Genomic DNA, 26,616 nt, shown 5'->3' on the forward strand with positions numbered 1-26,616 from the left:
TTGATTTTCAACCTTTTTTGAGCCACGGCACGTTTTTTACGTTGGAAAAATTTTGCGGCACACCAATAACCAAAATTATTTGCTTCTTTCAGTTTTTTCCTGATTACGGACTCGCCACAGCAGATCCTTTTGATCCGCATACTAATTTAACCAACAATGTTACAACATTACAAAAAATCTAAGATCTCCTCTAATAAGTCTATTAGAGGAACGAGGCAATCAGGTAGCGTTGCCACACGGACGAATATTACATTGCTCTGCCAGTCTTTACACCAATGACACGCAACAATGACATAATATTTGCAGAAAATTATTAATACATATTAATTAAAAAAAGTGATATTGAATAATTCCTCACGGCACACTTGTGTGCCGCGGCACAGTTGTTGAAAATCACTGGCTTAGGTTGATTCAAGGAATAACTCATGGCAAAACAAGAAGGTGGTATGCATGTTCATCATACCTCTACATCTTGTCTTGTCCCCAATATCAATCAAATTGTCATCACTATCAGAGCAAAACTAGGAGCAATATTATTTTTAAAAAATCTTAAACTGTATTATGGAAAGCAGGAAGTGAACAAATGTAACAGTTACTGATTGTAAAAGTACCAAATGGAGGGGTAGGATTTAATAAGCTTTGCTTCTTCCTACTCCTTTTGGACATGTGGAACTGTGAACTGATTATGGGATGCACTCAATTGTAATCTGATGCATGTTCAAATGAAATAAAACCATTACCATTACCAATGTAGAACACAAGGGAATATGCCGTGACCGTGATTGGCGGATATCAAGGAAAAGTCCTGTCACTGCTGTGGAGACTGACGGTGTTGGAACTACTGAGCACTGCTGTTGGTGTGTAATGGTGGGCAATGGAATTGAAAAAGAGTGTCAGACTCTTACAAGGCTTTACTTCTAACTCTTATTTTAGGTGTATGAATTTAGCACCGAAATGAAGTACCGTCAAAGTACCATTGATTTTCAGTTCGAGTACCGTTTACGTCACTATTCAATATCGGTGCTTTGGTTAACGTCAATATAAGCCAGTTCAACTGTATTGTATTAGGACACACTATATTCTGTACTGGATTAATAGAGAAAAGCCTTAGTTTAAATGGCTTTTTTTTAAATGGGCATGCCCTGGTAAAGCTTTCCGGTTATCCGATGATGTAGAATGGTGCTGTAGACCAGGGGTCTCAAACTTGCGGCCCGCGTGCCAAATGCGGCCCGCAGGATGCTAGTTTGAGGCCCCGGCCTTAATAGTTTAATATGGATGCCGTATGGTTTCATGAACCAAGAAATAACAGCTTAAAGCTGCGTGCACACCGGACACAATTGACGCGATTTTGCCCCGCCCATACGCAAGCGAACGAGCCCGCCTGTTTTGCTTTTTCTCTCATCCTCTATGACTGAGATCAAAACACTGAAAAAGTGTTGTTTTTTTTTAAAAACCTGATGCCTCCAAGGCCCCCCAAGTAAATTGACTTTGAGATCCCTGCTGTAGACCCTCCTCTCCAGAACTGTAATCTGTGACAAATAGTCCTGACTTTATTTTCTACTGAGTCCTGTTGTTCAGATACCCTTCTGAATGTCTTCTTGGCTATCGCTGTTGATAATCTGGCAAATGCGCAAGAGCTAACTAAGGTATTTTTATTTTTTTTTTCTCAAAATAATGTATTGCAGTTTGCATGCATTGATGGCTTTGTTCGACTTGGCTAAAGGACGAAGAAGAGCAGGAGGAAGCAGCCAATAAGAAGCTGGCTCTGCAGAAAGCTTTGGAGGTGAAAGAAGTCAGTCCCATGTCGGCAGCCAACATCTCAATTGCGGCGTAAGTTTATGCACAGCTTTTCCCTTTTACGCCGTCATTCTCATCCCCCTTTGTGACTGAGTGTGTTGTCACGCTCATCTAGTTCATGTGTGAGTTTGTAAGTTTGGGATTTTCCTCTCATCGACTGCACACAATGAGAGTGCTCCTGTGGTTTTGTGTGGTTCTCTTAACCCCACTGTTCACCTTTTCAAATGACATGCAATTAAGGGAGCACCAGTCATTCGATCATCGAGATTTTTCTGCGTTTAAACTTGGGGACTTCAATTAAAATTGAGTTATGCAATTTTTTTTTTATCACCACCAAAGTCCGAACCTTATTTTGTCGTAATTTGCGTCAAACAGACGATCTCAAATGAACATCAAATGTAATGAAACCCTGAGCATCATCACCCTGCAACTCAATTATTTTGGCACCTCGTTAAAAGAAAAAAGGACAAAATTTCATATAAATAAGAAAAAGTTTGACTGTACAAATGAATGAATGAAGACACAAGGCTTTGGTTCTCATCGGCAATCAAGTCTGGTGCTTGTGTGTCTCACCAAACATTACAGTGACATTACTTACACCTCGTCACCAGTGTGGAGCCATCTTTATAGGAACAGTTTTCTTCAATTTCCAAAATGTTTTTATTAGTCACACAAAACAGCTATGATTAATAGATTTAATAGACAATTACAAATTAAAGCTGAGAAAGTTGAAGTGCGACAACCATACGTACTTAAATAATGTAACAATCATAATAATACACAGTATATACCGTATGTCTTCTCTCCTCAATATTAAATTACTATGACATTGACACAGAATAATAAAGTTCAGCCCAAAGTTGCTCCTTAATCAGCGTCATCCTCACAAAGAATTGGACAAAAACCCGCTGAGCTGACTCCTCTCCCACTTAATCCCCCCCACTCCCTCCACTGTTATTTCTGGTGGGTCTCCAAGTCTTTGGAAGTGAACAATGCGGTGACCCATTAGTGAGCTGGCTCTTCAACTGTTTTTCTTTGACAATAACTTGTTTTGTTTGTGTTCTGTGAATTGTTTCAGAGAAACTCAGGGTTCCATGACAAAACAAAAGAAGAAAAATTCAAATTTGAAGGTTTATTTTTTTTTTTGTAAAATCATGAATATTCAAAAATAGGTTGATTGGATGATTTTTGGAATGAAACTCCTGACTTGTTTTGAGGTTCAGTTTGTGCCTTTCTAAAATTGTCTGCTTCTAAATGAGTTTATGGTGTTAGCCAAGTAGTTGCACAGACTTTGTCCGTTTGAGTAAATTAGAAGGGGACGGGTGGACTCTCAGTCCGTCCACCTGCTCCCTTCGCATTTGTGTCTCATTTTTTCTTTTGTTTTTTGTTCTGCATGTACAGTTTTGTAAAGCAAAATCGAGATGCACTCTCTCGCAGGTCGTCCATCAACAGCATTCAGTCACCGTGAGTTATCGCTCTCTGTTACAATATTTCCCCTCCTTGTCTTCTCTCCTCTCTCCTCCGCATTCAGCCTTGATTTGCTTCCTTCTCTTTTCCCATGGGGCACCCAAAATTTAAATGGTTGTCTGGTTGTCTGGCTGTCTGTCATGTTGTTATTGCTATACATTGCACGCAAGCAGAAACTTGCAATACAGCTACTTTTAAAAATCAGTAACACATAATAGCTTTGGGTTTGTTTGTAAATAGCTGACGCACAAATGTAGCACAACCAAGACTCCTCGGGGCATTCTCCAACCGTTGTGTACTTTATTGATGGTCCTCGGTGTTGGTACCTGCTGTGATTAATTATCCGCTCCTTGTGTTCCCTGACTGGTGCATGTTTAATTTCTTTCAGTTTTACCATTGCCTTTGGGCAGTGAGCGCTTCAATTTTAGACATTGTTAATTATATTAAACATGTTTTGAAGGCATAGTGATAAGTACAAATATGCAATATGCTAAGCACTATAGAAGATGTTTGCATTGTTTAGCTTGGGTGAAAATTACTACTTCCTAGATTGACAACTTTATTCCTGTGAATGTATGACTTTATTCTTATAATTTACGACTTTTTCTCATAAATTGACAATTTTATTCTTGTAAGAGTAAAAAAAAAACGTTCTTGTAAATGGGCGACTTTTTTTTTTTTCATTTTGCTGTTTTTCCGTGTAAATTATGACTTTTTTGTCATAAATGTCCAACTTTGTCATAAGACTCCTAGATTGACAACTTTATTCCCGTAAATGTACAACTTTATTCTTTATAATTAATGACTTTTTTTCTCATAAATTGACAATTTTATTCTTGTAAGATTAAAAAAACGTTCTGGAAATGATTCAAGTTATGCAATACCAATGGATCAGGGGTCTCAAACTCAATTTACTTGGGGGTCACTGGAGCTAGGGTCTGGGCAAGGCTGGGCTGCATCAGGTTTTCAAAAAAAAACAACAAAAAACGCATTTATTAAAAACAGAAAAATATACAAACTTTTTCAGTGCTTTGGTTCAGATTTCTACAATAAAAGCTCTGATAAAACATTCCACTCAAATATCTTATTTTTATTTTTCTGCACAAAATAAGATGAAAAATAAATAAACAAATCAAGACATGACAAAACACGACTATAGTCACATTTATACTCTTTTTATTTACAACATATTGCGCAAATGCAAGGTCTTGAGACACATGCTAACTCGCAAACTAGAGAGTTAGCGACCTAAATGGTAGCCTTCAAGTTATTTCCTTTAAACTTAAATAGCCAAAAATTTACCACTTCCACACGGATAGGGAGGATAACTCTTAACAGTTATTTAACCTTTAACATGAACATTAATCAAACGTAATAATTTTTTCTGGGTACATGATACCATACAGCATCCATAGCAAACTCGAGCGGGCCGCACTAAACATTAAACTTTCATATCAAGGCGGGGGCCTCAAACTAGTGTCCTGTGGGCCAAATTTGGCCCGCGGGCCGCGTGTTTGAGACACCTGCAATAGATATATTGCTGTGTATTGGATAGATGGTGTGTCAAAAGACCCATGAAAATGGTTCTGTGGTCCACTTTTGGGTTAAGACCCACTCGTTGAAAGTCAACGATTTAGATAAAGCGGTTAAATAATAATATAACTATGTTTTAACTTTGTTTTTTAGTATCAATTTTGCTTCTTGTTGTCAGCCAGACAAGTCAGCAGCCATCTTTCTCTCCGTTTTCTGGTTGTTTCTTGACTATCTTTGTAAAAACTGTTGCCAAAATCCCCATTTGATCGACTTCCATGTACAGGAATAGCGCATGAATGACTTCACGTGTCGTGAAGTTACAAATACCGGTATTACTGTTGGACAGGAGGTGCAACCCAGCAAGAGCATTTTTGGTATCAGTGTATTGACCAATACGGATCCTGAGTATTGGTTGGACCATCCCTAAGAATAACTTGAATGAATGACTGCAGCATGGTTCGACCTTGGTTGCAAGGTCAATAGTCTGACTATTACTGAATGTTAGTGTTGCATCTGTCACACTCTTTAGAAAACATACTGTGTTTGTCTCCAACTGTGTGTGTAAACTTTGTGTGCCGTTTTGTATTTTGTATGTCAGCTTGTGTATGTCTTCTGTGTGTCTCTTAGGAGTTATACTCTCTATTCTTCCCCTGCCCGACGAATCTTGAGGTACAGGTGACCAGATGGAACAAATTGAACTAATCCATAAAGTCCCATGAGAATAAATCATATAGACAGAGTATGCAATCATTTTTGGTTCATAGGAAATAACAATAAGAATTCTTTTGTAACACCTTTCATTTCATGCCAAAACACATATTGTATAAAAAAAAGCACAATTTCACCCATTTGTGTGATTTCCCATATTGTTGCCAGACATGTTGGCATTGTTTTTTCCTGCCTGCCACATCGCGCATGTTTAGTCACACAGAATTATCCGTGTCAACAGAATCTGCATGCCGTGTCTGCAAAGACAAATGGTTAGTTGCAGAAAATGAAAGCAATGTGTTAGGTTAGAGTGCATTCTATTGTGTGTTTTTTCTTTCGGCTTTTTTCCTGATTACAGGGTCGCCACAGCGTTTTTTTTTTTTATCCACTTATTGATATTTGGCTTGCTCTTCCTGACGAATACCGATGATGCTTACTAGGGGAGATTTGAACCTGAGGCATCCGCTCTAAAGTCCAGAACACTAACCACTACACCACGGCCAGCTCTAAGAGTGAATTCTATTGTTGTACAAAATATAGGCATGCATGCAACAATCATGCAACTCTAAATCTTCTTAATCCAAAAGGCTTCTCCAGTGTAGGTGTGGAGTCTCCCAATTTATGTCTCTGGTAGGGGGGATCACGCCTGCATGACATGAGTTTCACTTCATCTGCCTGATGACAAAACACTCGTCATGTGTAATGAGACAATCTTTGGGGGAGATATGTTAGACCAGGGGTCTCAAACACGCGGCCCGAGGACACTAGTTTGAGGCCCCCACCTTGATATGAAAGTTTAATGTTAGTGCGGCCCGCGCAAGTTTGATATGGATGCTGTATGGTATCATGTACCCAGAAAAAATTATTACGTTTGATTAATGTTCATTTTAAAGGTTAAATAACTGTTAATAGTTATCCTCCCTATCCGTGTGGAAGTGGTAAGTTTTTGGCTATTTAAGTTTAAAGGAAATAACTTGAAGGCTACCGTTTAGGTCGCTAGCTCTCTAGTTTGCGAGTTAGCATGTGTCTCAAGACCCTGCAGTTGCGCAATATGTTGTAAATAAAAAGAGTATAAATGTGACTATAGTCGTGTTTTGTCATGTCTACAGGGCTCTAATAATGCTTTGTTCATTTTAATCTGAAGAAAATAATTTGTCTACCCACCAACTATATGTGGTTTCTTAAGTTTTTATTATTTGCCGTTTTATTATTATTATTATAATTATTTAAGTATTACTGATTGATTGATTTTCTTTATTCTTGATTCGTTTATTTATTTTTCATCTTATTTTGTGTAGAAAAATAAAAAGTAAGATATTTGAGAACAGTGGAATGTTTTATCTGAACTTTTCTTGTAGAAAATTGGAACCAAAGCGAAAGCAAGTTTTTAAAAAATTTTTGTTTTTAATAAATGCGTTTTTTTTTTTTTTAAAACCTGATGCGGCCCAGTCTCACCCAGACCCGCGCTCCAGTGGCCCCCACGTAAATTGAGTTTGAGACCCCTGTGTTAGACCATTCACATTTCATTCACAGTCCATCAAACTAGCAAGGCCTTTCTAAAAGGACAACAATGTCCTAACTTTCTCCCCCAAATATTGTCTCTTTCCATGGTCATGACGGAGCTGTAATACCACCAGGCATGGAAACAGCCTATTTTGATGCAGCACGGTATTTCACCAGCCACACTGGGCAACAATCGTGACGGCAACACTTTTTTGTCCACCCCGAGGGAAAACACCCTCTGAAACTCAACACATAAAAATGTAGAACTTAAAAAGCGTTTTAGATTAAAGGTGAAACATCTTGAGTTTTGATTCCACCATTGCGGATTACCTTGACCTGGATGACTGAGACTCTACACAGACAACACCATGAGTGTTCCATGAGTTCACTTTAAATACTAGCGCATCTCTAGTGCCCGTTTTCTTTGCAATTCATTTTGCAACTTTACACATATTTGGTAGGAGCCTGCAAAATTCATTTATCTACTGTATATTGTAAATATCGTAGCTAGAGTCAGAACTGGAGGTAGCAGAGATGAGGATGCTGAGGTTCACATTGTCAGTCAGGGGGAGTCAGGGGGAGTTTTAATTAAAGTTCCGCATGCGCATAAATCGCTTTATGGAACAGTAGTCTGATGTTATAACATGTAGAAATCTGAAGTGCAATAAGCACTAAGTGGTACAAAAGTGTCTAAGTCAGGGGTCTGTGGATTGTAAGCCAAACCATGAAAGGACGTAGGGGACCACTTGATACATTTTGTACAAGATGAACGTGATTCTCAACTGGCTTTTGAGTCGTGGACCCATTCCTACAAGCTGTTGATGTGTCAGTCCCGTATCTTGTTGGGCCTTAGAACATTTTTGTGGAATGCACATCTTAGATATACTAGATTTAACTGTCATATTTGGACATGTAAAAAAAAATTACCAGGAAAGTGCATATGGGATTTTCATTGAGCATTGAGCCACCATAAATTATTCTGTATCTTCTGTATGTTATAATTAACATGCTTTATTTCTGTATGTTAGAGACAGTGCCACTGAGGAAAAGACAGGAAGCAGAACTAGAGTTAGCAGAGATGAGGATGCTGAGGTTCTCATTGGGAGTGACCAGGATGGATAGGATCAGGAATCATAGGGACATTACATGTTAGAGGCCTTGGAGATAAAGGTTCACATTGGGAGTGACCAGGATGGATAGGATCAGGAATCAGAGGGACATTACATGTTAGAGGCCTTGGAGATAGTCAGAGAGGCCAGACTGAGATGGTTGGGACATGTCCAGAGGAGAGATAGTGAATATATGTATTGGTAGAAGGATGTTGCCAGGTAGGAGGCGTAGCGGAAGACCAAAAATGAGGTTTATGGATGTAGTGAAGGAGGACATGAGGGTAGTTGGCGTCAGAGAGACATGCAGAAGACAGGTTTGGATGGAGGAGATTGATTTGCTGTGGCAACCCGAAAGCCGAAAGAATAAGACAGCCACATGTAATCAACACAACACAACAACTACATGTAATGTAATGTGTTAATATACAGTATGTGAATATAAATCGGAATATACCATCACAAAGTTATTACACAATTGCCCATGCATTTTATTATAATACTTTCACTAACCAACGATGGATAACACAAACGATGCTTTGAGCATCTTTTTACATGATCATTCAAATTTAGAAGAAGTGCATGCAAGACATTTTTTCTGTTAAAATGAAAGAACAAATACATTTAGAAGGAAAAAGGTGAAGTGTATTATTGACACACATTATTCCCGGGCTTTCACATGCCACATAAAATAATATGACTGGCCACATCTGGCCCCTAGGCTTTGAGTCTGACGCATGTGATGTAAAATATTTGGTGACATGATGGAACGATTTGCAAATTGACCTAAAACTGTGCAGATTGTTAACAGATGGCATCAGACTCGATTAAGATGACCGACAAGGGCAAACGTGCAGCAGTGTCCAAACTTTCCAACACATAAATAATCCAATGCCAAAATGGCATAAAACACAATCACATCAACATCAATCACAGTAATGCTGCAAGCTCATGGAAGGCTACCAGGACCGTAAAACCTGAGGGGCATGCTTCTTTAAAGACTAATACAGCAACATTGTGTGTATTATGGCTTGTTAAAAAGTGCTAGTTAAAGAGTAACCTACCAGTAAAGTCATTCATCGCCATCTTCATCCTCCGCCTGGGAACTATAACCACTAAAGTCGTCTTCTTCAGTGTCGGAATTGAACAGACTCATAATTACTTCGTCATACACTTTATCAGTCTGTCTCTCTTTCACTTTTGTCTCAAGAGAAATGAATCCTGTAGCTAGAGATGTCCTTTTCATCACGCAGTAGTCCAGCTTTTCAAAACCCATTGGTGATAGTATATCTTTTGTTACTAAATCAAATCAACTTTATTTGTATAGCACTTTCCCTGCAAAGACATGCAACACAAAGTGCTTTACAGAATTAAAACAATTTCCACAATTAAAAGGAAAAAAACAAAAGAAAGCCCCTCCTTCCCACCCTCCATACTAGACACACACACACACACAATTACACACAGTAGGGAGACATGGCATGGCACTGAGGAACAAGGAAACGCCACCTTTGGGGCCGTCCACACTGGGAGGAGCTGCAGGCTGTGCCATCGGAGGACCAGCACCCGGGCCCCCCCGACTCCGACAGACGGGCGGACCCCCACATTAAAGGGAGGAACCCCCAGCCGGCCGGGTCGAAGGGACCCAAGGATGGCACCCCCTCAGCAGACCCGACACAGCCCCCAGTGTGGAGGACCCCCCTGAGGAAACACTGGAGTTAAAAGCTGAAGACTAAGAGCATAAAATAGGACTAAAAAGATAAAAACAAAACACTGGAGTTAAAAGCTGAATACTAAGAGCATAAAATAGGACTAAAAAAATAAAAACATAACACTGGAGTTAAAAGCTGAAGACCAAGAGCAAAAGATAGGACTAAAAAGATAAAAATAAAACACTGGAGTTAAAAGCTGAAGACTTAGAACATAAAATAGGACTAAAAAGATAAAAACACAACACTGGAGTTAAAAGCTGAAGACCAAGAGCATAAAATAGGACTAAAAAGATAAAAAACATAACACTGGAGTTAAAAGCTGAAGACTTAGAGCATAAAATAGGACTAAAAAGATAAAAACATAACACTGGAGTTAAAAGCTGAAGACCAAGAGCAAAAAAATAGGACGAAAAAGATAAAAACATAACACTGGAGTTAAAAGCTGAAGACTAAGAGCATAAAATAGGACTAAAAAGATAAAAACAAAACACTGGAGTTAAAAGTTGAAGACCAAGAGCAAAAAGATAGGACTAAAAAGATAAAAACAAAACACTGGAGTTAAAAGCTGAAGACTAAGAGCATAAAATAGGACTAAAAAGATAAAAACATAACACTGGAGTTAAAAGCTGAAGACCAAGAGCAAAAAAATAGGACTAAAAAGATAAAAACAAAACACTGGAGTTAAAAGCTGAAGACTTAGAACATAAAATAGGACTAAAAAGATAAAAACACAACACTGGAGTTAAAAGCTGAAGACCAAGAGCAAAAAAATAGGACTAAAAGATAAAAACAAAATACTGGAGTTAAAAGCTGAAGACTAAGAGCATAAAATAGGACTAAAAAGATAAAAACATAAGAAAAGTTTAAAAATATGAGTTAAAAGCCTGATTAAAAAGGTGCGTCTTTAATCTTTTTTTAAAAAATATCAACAGTCTCCGCAGTCCTGAGGCCCTGCGGCAGGCTGTTCCACAGGTGGGGGCCATAGTGGCTAAATGCTGCCTCACTGTGGGATTTTGTTCTGGGTTTTGGTATAATCAAAAGGCCAGTGCCGGAGGACCGCAGGGTCCGCGGGGGTTGATATGGTAAAAGCAGATCAGATAAATACGAAGGGGCAAGTCGTTAAGACATTTAAAAACCAGTAAGAGAATCTTAAAAATCGTAAATATGTACATAGCGTACATATAGTATTTTAGTCACAACTGACTATAAGTCAAAGGATCAGTGTGATTTATTGTCACTGTCCTCCACCTGCTCTCAGGGCGTTGATTAGGAACAAATTTGTAAGCTCCGTCTTAAGCAAACTATGGAAGCCAGCGTCTGTGGTGGAATAACCACAGCATCCCGGTATGTACACATACTGACTGGAGTATCATATGCTGTAATGTTGTAATGTAATGTAACATTACATTACAATGTAACTTGTGACATGATCTGTCGTCGGCATGGTTGAGGTGCTAGGGTGGACGTATCCCAACCTGATCCTGACCCTTCTTATATTTATTCTAATGTACCGATAATGTACCTGTGCTAATAGAGTATAATCTGTGTGTGTACTGTAAATGACTGAAATCTGTCCAAAAGCATATAGAGCCATATAAAATGACACTGTGTTCATTGTGATATTAATTTAGCTTGTTGGGTTTCCTGTGTCCAGCAAGGAGCAGCAGCGGGCCAACAAGACCATGTCAATATGGGAGCAGAGGACCAACCAACTGAGGAGACACAACATGAGAGCGAGCAGCGAGGCCCTGTTTAACGAGCTCGACCCCGAGGAGCGCCTCCGGGTGTCTTCTGCGCTGCATCTTCATCCTGACATGAAAACTCACCTGGACCGGCCCCTGGTGGTGGAGGCCAAGAACGCCAACCTGCCCAGTAAGCGAGAAGAAGGACAGCAAGATGACACGGGAGACAATTTACATTTGCATAGCAGAAAACACCACAGACATCGGGGCAGGAACGGCGACGGTCGGGATGGAGGTCGACACCACACCCATCATAGCAGGAGCAAAGATCACCACGGCAATGGGGCTCAGACCAAAGAGAGGAGAGGGGAGAGGAGTCACAGTCGGGATGAGGGGCAAAGACGCAGACGGCATCATCAGGCTGGTTCCCCAGAAGAAGAGACCTCGGATGTACGAGGAGGGGTGGAAGAAAGAGGGCATCGCCATCATCACTCCCATCGTACGCCAAAAGAGGGCAATGGGGCTTTAGCCAACGGTGCACACGGAGAGCATCGAGGTCGGGGAAGAGGAGGTGAAGGTAACGGACAGAGGAAAGGGCGTTGCTCCCAAATGATCAGAGCTCAGTCGACTCTGGATGGAGATGAAAGCAAAAAAGGCAAGAAAGGACATAGGTAAGACTGTATTGTATGTACTGCATGTGCGGTAGTAGTATTTCTGTCGTTGGCTTCATTGTGTAACAGACAAATTGCATCCAAAACAGTGACATTTTTCTTTTTGCATTTTGCTACTGTACCTACAGTCTTTACAAACGACCGTATAACAACAAAACGGCGCCAGGACCCACTTTTGGATCCTGACCCACCAGTTGAGAATCACTGCTCTAGAGAACAAAGTTATAGTAACACACACAAGAACTTATTAAGTGTTGGAAGTAAGAGCCTTATTTATGTCTTTAATGTTGTTTTTAATCTTATTGCGTGTAGTATATTGGGTAGTAAGTGACTGTGGGGGTGTTACTTCATGTCTCTAAGGCTCTAATAATGTTAAAAACTGTAGATTTTCTATGTTCCATTTGCAAAAATATTTATTCCTTCATTCATTTTTACCGCTTATCCTCACGAGGGTCGCGGGGGTGCTGGAGCCTATCCCAGCTGTCTTCGGGCGAGAGGCGGGGTACACCCTGGACTAGTCGCCAGCCAATCACAGGGCACATATAGACAAACAACCATTCACACTCACATTCATACATATAGACAATTTGGAGTCGCCAATTAACCTAGCATGTTTTTGGAATGTGGGAGGAAACCGGAGTACCCGCAGAAAACCCACACATGCACAGGGAGAACATGCAAACTCTGCACAGAGATGACAGAGGGTGGAATTGAACACAAGTCTCCTGGCTATGAGGCGTGCACGCTAACCACACGTCGGCCGTGCAGCCTGCAAAAATATTCCATTGATAAATAAGGAATCCTACTTCCTGGAAATTCACTTATCATGATCGGGTCTGGAACCAAATAACCATAATAAACAAGGTTATTGTGTGTATTTGAGTCAGCAAAAGTTGAATGAAGGCAACTGGACTCCTCTTTGTTGAAGATATTTCAACATTAATCTAAAAGTATCCCCCAAATATTGTCTCATTATTGTGATGAGTAGCCAATAGCGGGCTGTCAAGCCATATTGTTATGCACCTGGGCAATATAACAATATTTTTTAAAATATTGACTATTTTCTTAAGCATGATATCAAAAACAAGCACATCGTTCATATCGATATAGACTGCATTTAATGCGGAGGTGGTTTTATGTTTCAAGATGGCGGCGCCCAAGTACAAGCTAGCCACGACAGCTCTGTGTCTCCTGCGGCGTTTTTAGTGTTTAATAGTACTTTATTTATTACTCCCTTATTGTTTTGTGCCATACCGGCCCTTTAAGCAAGTGTGCAGCTATGGATGTTCATCTTATTACATTTGTAGCTCGCCACTTGTGGCGTTGTTGACACTTGAGAGCAGCTGTTAGCATCCGTTTGCTACGTCGAATGATTGGATATCCCCATGGAAATATGGAGGTGGAGAGGCTGCATATAGCGAGAGTGAAAAGTGAAAAAGACGGTATAAAGGTCTTCAAAGACAGCATCAACCATATTTACCATCTGTAGTCATGATGATATATATATACTGTATGTGTGTGTATATATATATATATATATATATATATGTATATATACTATATATATATATATGTATATATATATGTATGTATATATATATGTATATATATATATGTGTGTATGTATATATATGTATATATGTATGTATGTATATATATATATACTATGTATATATGTATATATGTATGTATGTATATATATAGTATATGTAACTTTTTTGATACTTTATTTCAGTGGCTATATATATATATATAAAATAGTATATATATATATTTTAATAAAGTATCGAAAAACTTACATCTTAAATCTTCAGTGTAATCATGGTGCACCCATGATGACAGATGGTAAACATGGTTGATGCCGACCTTTGAAGACCTTTATGACCTTTATACCGTCTTTTTCACTTTTATATATATACGTATATATACTTATCAATATTACGATATATATATATATATATATATATAATATATACGATATATATATATATCGTAATATTGATAATCTACCTCATCTACCAGTGATGAAACGTCAGTTGATTTGCCGTGATGTAACCTTTACGGGTTACAATTACCCAGATGACTGAGGGTCTACACAGACATAGAGTATGTATGTATGTTAGCATGGGGATTTGTCTTGAGATTTTGTTCAGGAGTATATACAGTCTGCATAACTTGACATTTATACACAATCAAAACATTTGTATTGTGTTACACTGAGATGGGGTCTCAGGCTGAGTACATTGTCACCTATGAGAAGACATGTACTTCTCTCTCCACAGGGAGATGCAGTCTGATGCTGAAGAGGAGGGTCTTACCACAAGTCCTCTACAGCCAATGCAGAGTACGCTGAGTCTTGGAGACAAGCAAGAAGACGCGGACAACCAGAAAAACTCAACAAGAGCGAGCCAGGCCGGCCTTAACAGCAACACTATTCACATCCCTGTCACGGTTACTGCCCCGCCTGGAGAGACCACCATCATTCCCAGTGAGCACAGCTGGACAATTGTCATATTATTGACATACTGTTGAAGTAGAAGTGCTCCGGAAACCGATCGATATCAGCCAATAATGGTGAAATAGGACGGTATCAATATCAGCCGAAACTTGCTTTAAAACGTTTGGGTAGTGATCGAAAGGACAAGATCGTGGGTACAAGTGGCCGAAATAAGTTTCCTTCGTAGGGTGGCTGGGCTCTCCGTACGAGATAGGGTGATAATCTTGGTCATCCATAAGTCAGCACAGAGCCACTGATTTTATGTATTAAGGGGAGCCAGACAAGGTGGGTCGGGCATCCGGTTAGGATGCCTTTTGGATGTCTCCCTGGGAACGTGTTCAGGGCACATTTGATCATAGGAGATTTTGGGGAAAACCGAGGACACATTGGAGAGACCATGTCTCTCAACTGGACTGGGAACAGAGAGTAGCCAGAGATTGGGAAGTCTGGGCTTAGGCTGCTGGCCCCATTACCCAAATACAGCAGCTAAATTAAATAGTGTACTCCAATCATCATCAAGGTCCTGGCCAATGACTCCAAACTAGAAAAAGTGGGAAAATTGAAAATACGGGTTTTTAACAGAAAATAACAGTGGAACCAAAGGGAACCCAATCTGGGATTTAAGTGGCTCAGACCCATTGAAAACAAAGAGGAAAAGGCCAGGAGGGGTACCAGAAAATGAACTGCCACTTGCCTTCAAAGCTTCGGTATGGGACTAAAGGTCATTTATTTTTTCATAGTAAACTTTTTTTTGTAGTAAACCAGTCACGTAGAAAAGGTTGAGAAAAGGTCGCTCTCTTTTATTTCAGCTATCACATGAAAACGTGCATAAAATGCAACCATGGTCTATTTGGTCAAAGCTATTTTATTTCTGTCAATAACCGCTTATGTCGCTAACCATTTTTGTTGACATGGGTTAGCCCAGCGGTGGGCAAACTTTTTGACTCGCGGGCCACATTGATATGACAAAATTTACGGGGGGGGGGGGGGCAGACTATATATTTTACACGTAACAGTCCACGTGGTATTATTGTATCTGTAAAATTGTCATGCAATCTGCTATTATTATTTATTATTTCATATTTAAATATTTGAAAAATAATAAAATATTATAATAATTACAATAAAATTAAAATAATAATTATTATATTATTATTATTATTATTATTATTATGTAAAATATGCAAATATAACAATAATGTTATATATAATTAATATAATAATTAGCATTAATATAATAATTATAATAATCATAATAGTTCTAATAATAATTATAATAATCTAATAATCTAATAATCTAATAATAATAATAATAATAATAATAATAATAATAATAATAATAATAATAATAATAATAATAATAATAATAATAATAATTATTATTATTATTATTATTATGTGCTTGTGTCCCTTTTTTCAGGAGCACTTTGTAAACAACAGACCATGTCAAAAAACGAAATTGATAAAACCATCAAAAAGTTGGCTCAGGCCATGTTGCCAGGTTGTATGTTGAGTTTAAGTGAAATACTTTGGAAAGATTGGGCGGGCCGTATTCAAACACTTGGCGGGCCGGATGTGGCCCCCGGGCCGTAGTTTGCCCACCCCTGGGTTAACCAGTCCGAGGTATGCTGACTGAAACGGGTTCCAATCAATCAATCAATCAATCAATCAATCAATCAATCAAACTTTATTTGTCGAGCACTTTTCATACATAGAATGTATCACAAAGTGCTTTACATGTTATAAAATGTAAAATAATAAATAAATAATAATAATTTATAATAAATAAATTAATTTATTAATTTATTAATTTATTAATTTATTAATTTATTAATTTATTAATTTATTAATTTATTAATTTATTAATTTATTAATTTATTAATTTATGTAACAAAATTTAAAAAAAAAAAAAGAAAGACAACAACAAGACACATAAACACGCACACACACACACACATAAGAAGTTTGTTTGCCTGAGTACAGAGGAACCAGTTCAGGAAGCGCTGCTTCCTGCGCTGGGGGTTGCCCACAGCCCAGGCCATGATGCCGCAACTCAGGGGGCCACCACACAACAGGTAGGCAGGGGACCCACAGCGCTGCAGTGGGGCACCGCCACAGAGCTCTCCGGCCACCCCACTGTAGAATACAAAGGCTTGTACTCGATTTGATGTCTCGCCATTGCCATTCCAATATTATGGAACACATAGAAGACATTGCTGTTCTAACCACACAAGAACAATTCTGTCTTTCAGATGTTTGTGTTTTTTCTTTGTACCTTAAAAGGCATGTGTTTGTCCACACTAGTGAACAACATTGACTGCGATAACTTCAAAATAAATGAAGAGAAGAAAGCTCTGCAAGAGGATGACGATAACAGACCTCGGCAGATCCTTCCCTATAGCTCCATGTTCATCTTCGGGCAAACAAACCCGTAAGTCATGAGGTTGTAAAGTCAGTATCCTACATGTGTAATTTTATGGGTATACAGTTTATGAAGTCCTTAATATTCATCATTAGTATTAGTTACTACATATTTCCTCAGATATCTACAGTATATTTTGACTGTATGCATGTCAGCTGGCTCCTCATTGTGCTAACTTTGCGTGCGGTGCAGGGTACGGCGGCTGTGTCACTACGTGGTCAACTTACGCTACTTTGAAATGTGCATCCTGATGGTCATTACCATGAGCAGCATCGCTCTGGCAGCTGAGGACCCCGTGCAAGCCAACGCACCACGGAACAACGTGAGTCAGGCTAATAAAGTGTAACACAAAACAGCTGAACATACAAAAGAAGGACAAGTTGCCAGATGCAAAGACAAACTAGGGGAAAAAAAAAGCAAAGCAGAAAGACGTGACCTGACATTTTGCATTTTGATAGACAGGAAACGTTACACTACTATGAATTTGATGTGATGTTCAGGCATGTTTTTGCTGTCAGATTTGTTGGTGCCAGTGCTATGTGTGGGTTCAGTGGAGTGCAAAGCTGAGAGAGCTTGAGGTTCTTTGACAGGGCAAAAGCAGCACGTTGGGACTCTTGGCATTCTTGGTTCTTCTCTTATTGTGTCACGCTTTTAGGACACTTTCAAAACTGTTTTTTTTTTCTTGCAGGTCCTCAAGTATCTAGATTATGTCTTCACTGGTGTGTTCACTTTTGAGATGGTGATTAAGGTAAGGGAGTCAAAATAAACAGGATCTTTGGGTGGTGTTTTGTAGTACTTAAATATGGTTTTGTACATAGATAGATTAGGGATCGACCAATATGGTTTTTTGGGGCCGATGCTGATACCGATTTTTTTTCCATCACCCTTAGCCGATGGCCGATACTGCTTTTGATCCCTCCATTTACATGAAAAAATGACCATGATACTTATAGGTTATCACATGGTTTGTCTGGTATCAGGCCAGGTATCATGCCCCCAAGTGTCAGTATCAGCTCGAGACCGAAGGGGGCATGATACTGGGCCTGATACCAGACAAACCATGTGATGATCTTATTATCACATACTATTTAATCATGAGCTTATTATCACGTACTATTTAATCAAAAGACCATTTTGTTTCCAGAAAATGTTCAGTTTATTACATGTATTATATCTAAACAGTGTAAACACAATAATTGCAAAAATATTTCAACAATAATATTTTATCAACAGTCTTATCTTATCAATGTCTGACAATTAAAGTTCCATTAATCAAGTTTGGGTTTTTTGGTGACTGGAGAAGCACTAGGCACTAAGCACTCGTGTGCTGTTCTCTGATTGGTTGTTTCACGGGCACGATACCAGAGTGGACAGCTACGGGGGCTGATACTGGACATGGTTAAACTCTATATTTTATCAGTATCACTGCCCTGGGCTTTGACACAGTATCATTTCGGACTTTTCCCGTATCATTCATGGGCAGTTTCTAGGGTACAGGGCCAATTAATACTGTAGTATGTGATAACAAATATTACAGGTGTCATGTTTAAAAGCAAGCTAACTCTATTTCTTGTGAAAACGCGCCCTTGATGAGATTCAACAGTGGGGGCGGGGTACCGCAACGACGTGTGTTGCGGGGTCCTCTGCCGCCGGTGCAACACAAAGCTGCCCCGGCGGATGCCTGACTGTAAATCATGCGGTGGAAAAATATATCGGTGAACCCACGCGCGTATCGCCCGATACCGATACAAGGAAAAAAACGCAAATATCGGCCCCGATATATCGGCGGATCCTTAATATAGATACAGTATGCGCAAAAAAAACAGGAACATAGGACCTTCGGAATGGGAGAAGAGAGCTGCTGACCTTTCAGTCAAACGGTCGGACTGTTGACCGAGTATTCTGCACAGTTCTTAAGGCCGAGGGACTGAGGTCTAACCCATAGGTGGGCAAACTTTTTCACTCGCGGGCCGCATTGATTTAACAAAATTGACGGGGGGCCAGACTTTATATTTTAAACATATAATTCTAACAGTCCACCTGGAATTATTGTATCTGTAAAAGTGTCATGCAACCTGCTACGTATATGTGTTTGTGTCCTTTTTTTCAGGAGCACTTTGTAAACAGCAGATCACATCAAATAAACAAATTGATAAAAAAAAACCCAACTACCTAAACCATCAAAAGCTTGGCTAAAGCCATGATGTCAGGTTGTATGTTAAGTTTCGATGAAATACTTTGGAAAGAACGTGTGGGCCATATTTAAACACTTGGCGGGCCAGATGTGGCCCCCGGGCCGTAGTTTGCCCACCCCTGGTCTAACTCCAAGTCAACTACTCAACAACCTCCCACCATTTACAAAATGACCAGTTTCAAAGGCAAATGCGTCACACATGGAAAGAGACCACAAACATACTACATTCACTGGTCTTCTCTATGAAGTTTAGGAGTCATTCCAACACTGTGGAAGGGCACAGGAGGACTAAAATACCCCAAATTTTCAGTTGTGTAAGCCTATCAACTGTAGACAACCTGAACTGTTCAGGTTGTCTTGGAAGACGGTTTGCCTCATTTGAGCAGGGCATGTTTTTTTTCACTAGATAGGATAGCTCCTGTCCGATATGATCTGCTGATGAGCCTGAACTTATGAAACCTGCCAGTTGTCTTTGTAGATGCTTCATCAGTTCATGTTTATGTGTATGATACAAATGAAGCAAAAATTCAATTAAATCTGTGGTTCTCAACTGGTGGTTCGGGACCCAAAAGCGGGTCGTAACAGCCGTTTTCAGTGAATTGAATGACCCAATGTCTATGAATGCACCTCACATTGTTGTGTGCGCTATTTGCTTGCTACGCCAGGGGCATACCATTTGTCTGAGCGACTGGTAAGCTTTTGTGGGAGAGGAAGGATATACTATAGTAGCCAATTAATGTGCCGTCTGTCCACGGCTGCAGATATCTGCTAGAAAAGAGCATGCTATAAAGAGACAACTTTGCAGCTCGGGTGTTGAAAACCGTCCCAATATACCCTGTAGGACAGGGGTCTCAAACTCAATTTACTTGGGGGCCACTGGAGCTCGGGTCTGGATTTATTAAAAACAAAAAAATGTTAAAAACTTCGCTTTGGTTCCAATTTTCTACAAGAAAAGCTCTGATAAAACATTCCACTGTTCTCAAATATCTTAATTTTTATTTTTCTACACAAAATAAGATGAAAAATAAATAAACAAATCAAGAATAAAGAAAATCAATCAGTAATAAATAAATAAATATAATAATAATAATAATAAAACAGCAAATAATAAAAACTTAAGAAACCACATATAGTTGGTGGGTAGACAAATGATTTTTTTCAGATTAAAATGAACAAAGCATTATTAGAGCCCTGTAGACATGACAAAACACGACTATAGTCACATTTATACTCTTTTTTATTTACAACATATTGCGCAACTGCAGGGTCTTGAGACACATGCTAACTCGCAAACTAGAGAGCTAGCGACCTAAACGGTAGCCTTCAAGTTATTTCCTTTCAACTTAAATAGCCAAAAACTTACCACTTCCACACGGATAGGGAGGATAACTATTAACAGTTATTTAACCTTTAACATGAACATTAATCAAACGTAATAATTTTTTCTGGGTACATGATACCATACAGCATCCGTATCACACTTGCGCGGGCCGCACTAACATTAAACTTTCATATCAAGGCGGGGGCCTAAACTTGCGTGTTTGAGACCCCTGCTGTAGGAGAAGTTGCAGTTGAAAAATGTATGGAATTTGGGTCACCACTTGCTATTGAGGGGTGATTGTGGGTCCCGCAGCCAAGCCAGTTGAGAACCACTGCTATAAATACATAAATGACCTAGATGTGCACATAACAGCCCCTAAAAACAAGCTTGTATTTTTGTGTTTCTAATATAATTATGTTCATTCCCAAGATGATTGACTTGGGACTTCTCCTCCACCCTGGCTCTTATTTCCGTGACCTGTGGAACATTCTTGACTTCATTGTGGTCAGCGGAGCTCTTGTGGCCTTCGCCTGCTCGTAAGTTGACTTCTTCTTTTTGCTTTTTGTGTATGTTCATTTGAATACAGTGGAAAACAATAGAGTACTGTGGTGAAGTAGTCAATGATCACACAATTTAAAAGGTTTTCAAATTGGGCTAAAATATAGGAACAATATATTTGGTTACAGTAGTGGACACTATCATCAATCAGCAGGATTTTGCAAGAGCCCAGAAAGTATTCCGAGTTTAACATAGCAGCTGCTGTGCCCCTCTGGAAAGTAATGGTAATGGTAATGGTTTTATTTCATTTGAACATGCATCAGATTACAATTGAATGCATCACATAATCAGTTCACAGTTCCACATGTCCAAAAGGAGTAGGAAGAAGCTAAGCTTATTAAATCCTACCCCTCCATCTGGTACTTTTACAATCAGTAACTGTTACATTTGTTCACTTCCTGCTTTCCATAATACAGTTTAGGGTTTTTTTTTTTTTTAATAATGCACCTCGTACCGAAGTACAAGGTGATATGAGCATCCAATGACATAATGTGTACCATAGTAAGTGTCAATATAGTGATATATATAGCACATCATGACTGGTTCAAGACTCTTGAAAGTGAAAGTTAAGCTTGTGTGGAAAAGTGACAACAATGCTTCAATTGTGTGTCTGCCCCTTCCTGTATTTTTTTCATGAATCATAGCTAAGCATTGCACAACTCTGATTGTGCTATGTGAGTGCTGCTGTCAAAAAGGCCTTCTCTGAGAAGCAATAATAATATCTCAAAAACCCGTCTAGTTGACAAACTTGTCAAGTTTTGGTCTAACTAGCCATGTATACAGGAAGTTCTTGTAAACCATATTTGCCTACACCTCGGTGTCATAGATTTTTGTGTTTTTTTGGGGGGGGTGCCTGTTGACATCACAAAACAAGTAAGTACCGGAGCTGCACCGCGCGGCGCTAGTGGGAGTCTACAGCAACGTATTCAGTGTGAGCCCGGGGTTATTGTTGATTGTGTTGAACAGATTATCTGGAAGTTTACTGCAGTGTAGTTATACCAGTGTTTGTATTGTTTCAATCTGACTATACCCGCAATTATACTATGGATTCAGTGTATTCAGTCTTTTTTTCGGGTTTTGCTTCAGTGCCAACATGTGGTTTATGTAGAAATGCTACTGTCCTTAAAAATGCTACTGTCCCGAGAGTGTATGTAGCCTTTAAAACACTCAAATTATCTTTACTGTAAGCCACTAAAGTCAAGAATCAAGAGAACAATCATCAAGCAAAAAATATGATTGTCTTGGCTCTATTACCACCGAGACGTTGTATTGGCATCAGGCTCAAGTAATCAACAAACACTTCCTGTTCCTACTCTCTCCGCACTTTCGGTCACAAATGTAAACAGAAAAACCAGGCTCTGCGGGGCAGCCTTCTGTCTCGACCACATTGCAATCTTTATTCTGCTTCCTGTTGCTGTGCTTCTCTTCTGCTGTTTAGAAATGACTGCTTCTTTGTCTTTTATGTGTTCCTGACTGTGTATTTGTCTCCTACTTTGTTTTCTCCTATCTTCTTTTTCTGCCTTGGATTGCTTTCAGGAGCCTAATGGGGTAATGTCGGCACTTTCTGTCAGACTCTATCTCACATGTGCTTGTCTGTTCCGTCTTCCTTCCTGCCCTATCATTTGCAGATTGAGTTATCTCCATCAACCGCCGTCTCATGGCTGAATGTTTGTGTTCTTTTCTTACGGTCACAACTCACAACCGGAGAGACTGATTTTACTGTGTCTTATGTAACCGTGTTTGGATTGCATATCGCGCTTTAGCTTATATAAGGGTCATTTAGCATTTACCCGATATTGTTGTGTGTGTTGGCAGTAAGAACGTCCACGGTGTGATGCACTGAAACAAGCATTTTAAAAGCTCAGACGTGTTTTTAAAGAAAAGGGTCAACAATATTACAAGTAAAGATGAGTGCTGCGATCAACATACTATACATACCAGTTTACCATTGCTATATTTTGTATTTTATCAAAAAAAGACAAAAAATATTGTTTGGGGGCAGTCCGATTATATTGTGTCAGGCCCAGCCAAAGCTGTCAACGGCCCTGAATATATGGAATATACACAAAACACAAAATATACAGTAAATAAAGGAGTACTATCAACAGAAACAAAAAGAAAGCAATAAAACAATGCTGGAAAATAATAAACATGCAGTATTATTCACTATGTAAACATTCATTTCTAAATGTTTATGTAATTCCTCACTGATAATGAAGGCGTCTCAGCTCAGTGTGAAATGACAACAGGGACATCATGTGAATACCGTTTGGTGGCACAGCATTAAAATGTGCACCCACTGACTTGATGTTCAGTGCAAAATAAGCTTCAAAATAAAAGCATGGACTTATCAACCTCGACATGACTACAGTACTGCACTAACTAATAAACTGCACCAATGTATTTTTTAGAATATGGAAGCCCGTTTCTGCCACTGAAATAAAAGTTATCCCAATGGTAAGTCATAATTATGAGATATAGAGTCAAAATTATGAGATGAAACCGCGCATGGGCCATTGGTGCCACCTGCTTCACTTGGCCACACAATTGTGGGTGGGTATCCTATGTGCCTTTCGTGAATGTTTGACGTTTGCTACATGTGAAATGAAATGTCGGAGGTCGCTCTTGTTTAGTAGGATATCTCATCATTTCAACTTTTGACTTTTTTTTCTCACAATTTCGACTTTATCTCATAATTTGGACTTTTTATCTCATAATTTGGACTTTCTGATGTCATAATTTGGACTTTCTTATCTCATAATTTTGACATACTTCGCTCATAAATTTGACTTACTTATCTCATAATTATGACTTTTTTATCTCATAATTTTGACGTTTTATCTCGTAATTTCAATTTTTTTATCTCATAATTATGACTTTTTAATCTCACAATTTCGACATTCTTATCTCATAATTTTGACTTTTTATCTCATAATTGTGACTTTCTTATCTCATAATTTTGACTTTCTGATTTCATAATTTGGACTTTCTTATCTCATAATTTTGACATACTTTGCTCATAATTTTGACTTACTTATCTCATAATTATGACTTTTTATCTCATAATTTTGACGTTTTATCTCGTAATTTCAATTTTTTTATCTCATAATTATGACTTTTTAATCTCACAATTTCGACATTCTTATCTCATAATTTTGACTTTTTATCTCATAATTGTGTCTTTTTTATCTCATAATTTTGACTTTCTGATTTCATAATTTGGACTTTCTTATCTCATAATTTTGACATACTTTGCTCATAATTTTGGCTTACTTATCTCATAATTATGACTTTTTATCTCATAATTATGACTTTTTATCTCATAATTTTAATTTTTTTATCTCATAATTATGACTTTTTAATCTCACAATTTCGACATTCTTATCTCATAATTTTGACATACTTATCTCATAATTATGACTTTTTATCTCATAATTTTGACTTTTTATCTCATAATTGTGACTTTCTTATCTCATAATTTCGACTATCTTATCTTATAATTTTGACTTTTATCTCATAATTTCAACTTTCTTATCTCACAATTTAGATTTTTTTCCCTCAGAATTCGACATTCTTATCTCATAATTTGGACTTTCTGATTTCATAATTTGGACTTTCTTATCTCCTAATTTTGACATACTTTGCACATAACTTTGACCTACTTATCTAATAATTATTACTTTTTATGTCATAATTTCGACATTTTATCTCATAATTTCAATTTTCTTATCTCTTAATTATGACTTTTTATCTCACAATTTCGACATTCTTATCTCATAATTTGGACTTTTTATCTCATAATTTCGACTGTCTTATCTTATAATTTTGACTTATCTCATAAATTCAACTTTCTTATCTCACAATTTTGACTTTTTTTCTCAAAATTTTGACATTCTTATGTCATAATTTTGACTTTCTGATTTAATAATTTGGACTTTCTTATCTCATCATTTTGACTTTTTATCTCGTAATTTCGACGTTTTATTTCATTATTTCAAATTTTTTATCTCATAATTATGACTTTTTATCTCACAATTTTGACATTCTTATCTTATAATTTTGACTTTTATCTCATAATTTCAACTTTCTTATCTCATAATTTTGACTTTTTATCTCATAATTTTGACTTTCTTATCTCATATTTTCGACTGTCTTATCTTAGAATTTTGAATTTCATAATTTCAACTTTCTTATCTCACAATTTTGACTTTTTTTTTCATTGGCGGAAACAGGCTTCCATATACGAAAGATTTGCACATGGACGAAAGTTTTATTGTCATTGTAATCAAGACAAGAAAGAGTCTAAATAAAAATAAAAAAGAAATAAGAATAAAAAAGAAATTTAGGAAAATTAGGTTAACAAACTGTCATATTGAAAAAAAAAAAGGTTGGTTTTCAGTTTTGTTTATGCCAACAACCACTTATGTCAACATCAGTCTGAGCGGTGTTAATGATACGTTGTAATAAGAAATGGAGACTTGTGTCAGAAGACACCAACAAAAGACATATTTAGACGCATTTAAGCAGAGAATAATAATAATTGTCATAGAGTAAACACACGTTTTAATCGCGTCTCCTTTCAGTTATTTGGATGGACACGCCTTGTCGCTGTTTTATCAGCATAGAAAGCCTACATTGTATTTTTTTAAACTAGAAGAATATGTCATCTTGTTTTGGAAAGGCTGTCACAGTTTGTCCATTCCTCATGAATGTTTTACTTAGTTGTACTTCTCCACATCCACTTGGCATTTTGTGTTAATGCGTTATGTGTGTCTGTGTGCTTATCATTGCTTTTTTCTCATCAGATCGCAACAAACCGTGGCCAGGTGGGAACTGTCCTTATCTCCCTTTTGCCTGATCACACTCTCTTCCCATCTTTCCTCTTTGTGAAGCAAACAACGCTTCTCCTTCTCAAGCTCTTTAGATGCATATAGTTGACCTCCATCCCAAGGTGCTTGGGATATGACCGTGTACCCCTCTTCCCTCGTAGAAAAATAGCTACCGTCCCAATATTTGGACATCAGGACAAGAAGACAATATTGGGAGCTCCGTTGCATAGCTTTCAGAAGATCACTGTGCAGTTGTGTGCTCGTGCAAATAAATATGGCGTGTTCTTGTATTTATAATATCGAACTTGGTTGTGCTGACAATGCATGCAAAAATGTATAGCACATCACATTTGTTGACACTATTACACCATTCAATTATTAATTTAGCCATTTAGTGGCCATGGGATATTAATTGTGTATTTTTGTTATCAGCCATATGAATTTCTCATGTTGACCCCAACTTTAAATGCTTTAAAATTAACTACTGACAGTCGTCAGTCGTCAGTAATAACCAGTATAGAATACTACATTTTTCATTTGTGTCTTCTCCTTATATTCATATTTTTGTTATATTTGTCATTTTTATGCTTGACAATTAATTAATTAATTAATTAAT

At 38.1% G+C, this 26,616-nt stretch overlaps 1 protein-coding gene across 4 annotated transcripts in view; it reads left to right on the plus strand.

The window, feature by feature from the left end:
- Positions 1-26,616, plus strand: part of cacna1bb (calcium channel, voltage-dependent, N type, alpha 1B subunit, b) — a 169,797-nt gene that overhangs the window by 92,006 nt on the left and 51,175 nt on the right. For 2 of the 4 annotated variants that reach the window (XM_078794213.1, XM_078794212.1), the window contains exons 11-20: positions 1,579-1,646; positions 1,724-1,830; positions 3,199-3,261; positions 5,425-5,466; positions 11,481-12,179; positions 14,462-14,667; positions 16,981-17,107; positions 17,291-17,420; positions 17,787-17,846; positions 21,043-21,149. In XM_078794213.1, the coding sequence (XP_078650339.1) occupies positions 1,579-1,646; positions 1,724-1,830; positions 3,199-3,261; positions 5,425-5,466; positions 11,481-12,179; positions 14,462-14,667; positions 16,981-17,107; positions 17,291-17,420; positions 17,787-17,846; positions 21,043-21,149 (1,609 nt within the window). Of the gene's footprint in view, positions 1-1,578; positions 1,647-1,723; positions 1,831-3,198; positions 3,262-5,424; positions 5,467-11,480; positions 12,180-14,461; positions 14,668-16,980; positions 17,108-17,290; positions 17,421-17,786; positions 17,847-21,042; positions 21,150-22,707; positions 22,720-25,976; positions 25,998-26,616 lie in introns of all 4 variants that reach the window. The other 2 variants (XM_078794215.1, XM_078794214.1) reach the window with 2 other exon arrangements.

This window comes from Doryrhamphus excisus, linkage group LG10, assembly GCF_037039965.1.
Source record: "Doryrhamphus excisus strain RoL-2023G ecotype Guam linkage group LG10, RoL_Dexc_Guam_v1.1, whole genome shotgun sequence".
NCBI lineage: Eukaryota > Metazoa > Chordata > Actinopteri > Syngnathiformes > Syngnathidae > Doryrhamphus > Doryrhamphus excisus.